Source organism: Triticum aestivum, chromosome 4A (assembly GCF_018294505.1).
Source record: "Triticum aestivum cultivar Chinese Spring chromosome 4A, IWGSC CS RefSeq v2.1, whole genome shotgun sequence".
NCBI lineage: Eukaryota > Viridiplantae > Streptophyta > Magnoliopsida > Poales > Poaceae > Triticum > Triticum aestivum.
The window spans coordinates 468997863-469002325 of record NC_057803.1 but is presented as its reverse complement, the minus strand read 5'-3'; the positions used below and the strand labels follow the sequence as shown (position 1 = coordinate 469002325).

Below are 4463 nucleotides of genomic sequence, written 5' to 3'. Positions count from 1 at the left end.
CCACCACCTTTCCAAGAGTTTTGTTGATGGCATCCCGACAAAGATCATATCAGGGGTGCATTGACCTTTTCTATGTTGCCATCTTTCGGTGGCATCCCCCATTTTCTTGGGGGAACTTATCCATCTTGCGATGGTGCTGCGCCTTTAAATCCCGGCGAGGAAGTTGTGGCCTTCTTTGAAGATGGATTTGGTTGGATGTGTTGTGTCGGCATCCGTAGTTGCATGGTGATGGCGTTCCCGATGGTGCCAGTCTCCCCCTCATCAGAGCTGGCATGTTCTTGTTCCTAGTGTTTCTTTAATGGAGGAGGACCTCGACATCTTTGGCCACTACAAGGAAACCCGCTATAAAGCAACAAAAATTCTACAACGTTTTGAGTATATGTTGTAAAATTCAGAATAGATACACATATATGGGTTGTAGTATATGCGCTGCAGATATGCAGCTCATGACCCTATCATGATTATAAAAAAAAGTGGAAAGGAGAGGGAGACGCGTGAGAAACAGAGCCCACGACTCCCTCGTCTCTACCAAATCGCCGCCACCAATGCCTCGTCTCCCTCCTCCGACCCGCCTCGTCTCCCTTGCGTCGACCCTCCCCCTCCCCTCATCCCACCTCACAGCTCCGGAGGCTGCCAGATCCGCCACATCCTCACCCAACCGTCCCTCTCGCGTCCCATCCCGGTCTCTTCACGCAGCTCCTCGCTGCGCTACCTGCGGCGGCTGCATCAAGTGATGTCCGGCGAATCCCGCCAACGCCAAGCACAGCCCGAGGTCCCTTTGCTCCATGGAGCCTTCCCATCCAGCTAGATCGAGTGCTTGCTGCCACCAAAGCCCACCCGCGACCCATCCCGCATGGCTAGGGTTTCGGGCGTCGGATCTGGTGTCAGTGGCCATGTCGTCCTCGTTTCCTCCGGTGAGTGCATCCCTTCCCTTGGCTTCATCCTCTCTCTCTGTCCCTTCTCTAACATCTGCTCTTCACTTCTCATGTAGATGTGCGGGGAGGAACGGGCAGTGGACAACCTTGCTGCGGCTCGGGATGAAGCAGCCACGAGCTTCCTCCTCCTCCGGCTTCAGGTGAGTTGGTCCACTCCTCCCTCTGCTCTGGTTCGTGGCACAACAGGAGACATTGTTGCTCTGGTGTTGTTAGGATTTTCTACTGTTTGGGATCAAGTGCCTATTGGTTGAGGTCAATTTGATTTTGTTTTGCTACTAAAGTGTCAAAGCAGAGGACGACCACATGCTCGACTGAGTCACGATGTGTTGAGGCTGGGAAGGTCGGCATGGCCTTCAACCATGGCAAATACACCTACTATGCTGCTGCCTTGCAAGCATTAGTGGCTAGAAATCAACTCCTAGCTGCATATTCTTTCTAGGGTAACATCATTGTAGGGAGGGATTCTGAAGCCCATATACGTAGTAACCAGTGTGTTTGAGGCAATTAGTACAAAAAACACCTAGGCATGGTTAAAATTCAGGTGGGGGTCTACAAGTAATTAATACAGTATATATCTCCAAGGCCCTAGTTATTCTCCTGTTTCAGGTTTTGACCATGGCCAACATATATTGTTGTAGGCTAATTACTAAATCAATCTAACGATGGTTCATGTGGCAGTGGAGGTGTACCAACGGTAGTTTGAAGCAGATTAGGCGGCCGCGGACATCTTTGGCGGTGAGGCCGTCCAGTGAAGGAAATGGCAGTGTGGCGATTTGTGTTCTATTCTCCATCCTTTAAGCTCATAACAGAAGAAAGAACTATACAATCACTATTATTTTATTAAGAAAAAAACCTATCATGTACGCATGTTTTGATGAGTACTCCTCTTGACTCGATTGTGTTGTAGGGAGTGGAAGCATCCAATTGCGGTGATCTGCAGCTCTGGTCGCCTCCAGCAGCACCACATAATCAAAGTTCCAAACAGTTGTGTTGGACTGCTGCCTCCAGCCAACCATAACATAATCATTGGATGTGCTTCTTATGTAGAAGATTTGAGTGATCTATGTGTTTATTTCAGAAAACATTTTCTTAATGAAGATTTATATTATATAGATATTCCTGTACATTAGCTTTAGTTTTTTTGCTAACTAGAAAGTGGTTTCCTTTTTCTTACACCAACTCACTAAAGCATTGGGTTCATTTGGGGTTCCTAGATAGCTAATTTTAGGAGCACACAAGATTTCGACTCCTGCTATGTAATTAAAGGAAATCATGATATTGACTAATATCCTCTGTATATTTACTAACCCTGGATCAGAGACATTTAAATTTAAATTATAATTTGGAAAGTTTATTTATAGGAATGATACATAGTATGTATAAATGCATTTATGAAAATAAATTTATTTCAGCCACATGTAAGCCAACACAGTATCACATGTAATATTTCTCAATTAGTTAAAAGTATGCTTCTTTTAAAACTGGTGGTTTTATTTTTTATTACATAAAAATGTTATAGTTATACATGGCAAACTAAAATTGTTGTGCAGACACACTGGTTGATGACTAGTCTAACTAACTCAGGGATAAATTCATTGAGTAAGATGTAAAGTTGCCAAGATAGTAACTAGGGCACATAGAACGGGACGAATATAGATTCTCTTATTTTATTAAGTAGAATGGAACTTGGTGAAGCTTTACTTGTGTTGCGCTGTTCTAGAGATGCATAAGACACATGTAACCATTTTCCCTTGGCATTGCAGCTGCATGCACCAACTTGATGTAGGGCGACACCATGGAAGGTATACACTCTCCCTCTCCCTACTGTACTACCGCTCGTTGTGTCCATGAACATTGAGCCATGCTAGGTTCTATCTGTCCATATAATGTTATTGAGCCATATTGTTCTGTAGGCTATGTCGTATATTATGGCGTCTGGATTAGTCATCAATGATCACTAACACTCATGCTGGTATATTTCCAGAATCATAACAAGGACGTAGTTCTTGCTACAGTTCTAAGTTATGATCCCGAATTTAAACTTAATGGTGCTGAAATTAAAATGCATTTTGGGCAGTGTAATACAAAACTTGCGAAAGCTGAAGATTTGGTACAGATTCGCAAAAACTGCAATACTAATGGTAATGCAGAAAAAATATATTGCATGGCCCTCAACGTTTGTACGTGTCTAATATCCTGCCTTTATCACTACTTGTATCATGTCAATGCATTATGTGTTAATAGTTCATTTTGTTATTTTTGTTGTAGATTGAAAAGATATATGGATGATTATATGGGTGCGTAACAAGTATACTGCAATGATGATGATGATGATGACGACGATGATATTCTGGTTCATGATGATGATGATGGATGCTTTCAATTTTAGTTAAGTTGTGGGATGTTCCTGTTGGATGATGTTCCTCAGTTAGTTTTAGTCAAGTTGTAGGGATATTGATGGATGATTTTAGTTTAGATTTTGCTGTCAAGAAAATTTTAGATTGTGCATCACATTTGGATGATGTTCCTCCTGTAATATCCATTGTTGTAATCCAACAGTTTTATCTGATATATGATTTCTTCCTCTTGTGAGTATATTCTCTTATTTTTTTTCCTCACTTGATACACATAATTATCATCATTATGTGGAGCATTAATTTAATTGTTGACATTATACAATATCATTCATATTACATATGCACCAACATCTAAAGCCTTCCAAATTCTCTATTGCGTATCAATCAGATTTGGATTCATGTACATTAAGCATCAACGTATATAAGTGTTGTAAAAATAAGTTTTATGTGTTGTACTCTTGCAACGGTCACTTTTACCAACGATAGTACAAGCGTTGCATTATGCACTAGCAACACCGGATAAGGCTACGCATCCCAATCCGTTGGTAAAGACTCTCGCAACGCATATATGGACTTTTAGATACGAAAAAAAGCGTTGCTATATGAGGGGTCATGTTGTAGTGCCCGGCTTTATGCTTCATTATCCGTAGTATGTGAGGCTTAGTCTGCTGCTTTCTAGTGTCATTGTATCTTATCATTATGTTTTTCCTTCTCTTTGCCCGAGGGTGTATGCTTGTAATCCTAGCCGGTTGATGGCGAACTAGATTCGAGACCTATCCCTGGCTCGTTCGATGCCTTTTCGCTAAAAAAAGATCACATCGAACATCATGAGATGAAGACTTAGTTGCCATATTGCCTTCTCTATTTCGGCCTTGTTCGGTTTTAATGAATTTGATCTTCAGGTGGATTAAGGAGTCCTCATATTCTGTGTGCAAGGTAGAGTACACCCGTGCGCTATGTGGGTCGGTGCCATTTAAATTGTAAAACTTTTTGAAAAGTGTTCATGAATTTTTAAATTTCCGTATGATTTCCAAACAAATGGTGATGGATTTAAAAATATTCATGAAGAATTTAACCAAAAAATAATATGCTTTTAAAAATGACCAAAAATTATAAGAATATTATTGATATTTTTAAATGTTCACGATGTTTACTCCACGTTCGTTTAGTT

General features: G+C 41.3%; 1 protein-coding gene across 4 annotated transcripts; it reads left to right on the top strand.

Moving 5' to 3' along the window:
* Nucleotides 1–454: 454 nt before the first annotated feature.
* Nucleotides 455–3519, top strand: LOC123086422 (uncharacterized). 4 transcript variants are annotated; one of them, XM_044508188.1, is made up of 3 exons: nucleotides 455–914; nucleotides 992–1075; nucleotides 1614–3519. In XM_044508188.1, the coding sequence occupies exons 1-3, from the start codon at nucleotides 786–788 to the stop codon at nucleotides 1731–1733; spliced, it is 333 nt and encodes a 110-aa protein (XP_044364123.1). In that variant the 5' UTR covers nucleotides 455–785; the 3' UTR covers nucleotides 1734–3519. The 4 variants fall into 4 exon arrangements, 1 of the variants encoding a protein (XP_044364123.1); XR_006440865.1 differs by having other exon boundaries at nucleotides 461–914; nucleotides 1843–3519; XR_006440866.1 differs by having other exon boundaries at nucleotides 462–914; nucleotides 992–3115; nucleotides 3204–3519.
* Nucleotides 3520–4463: the final 944 nt, after the last annotated feature.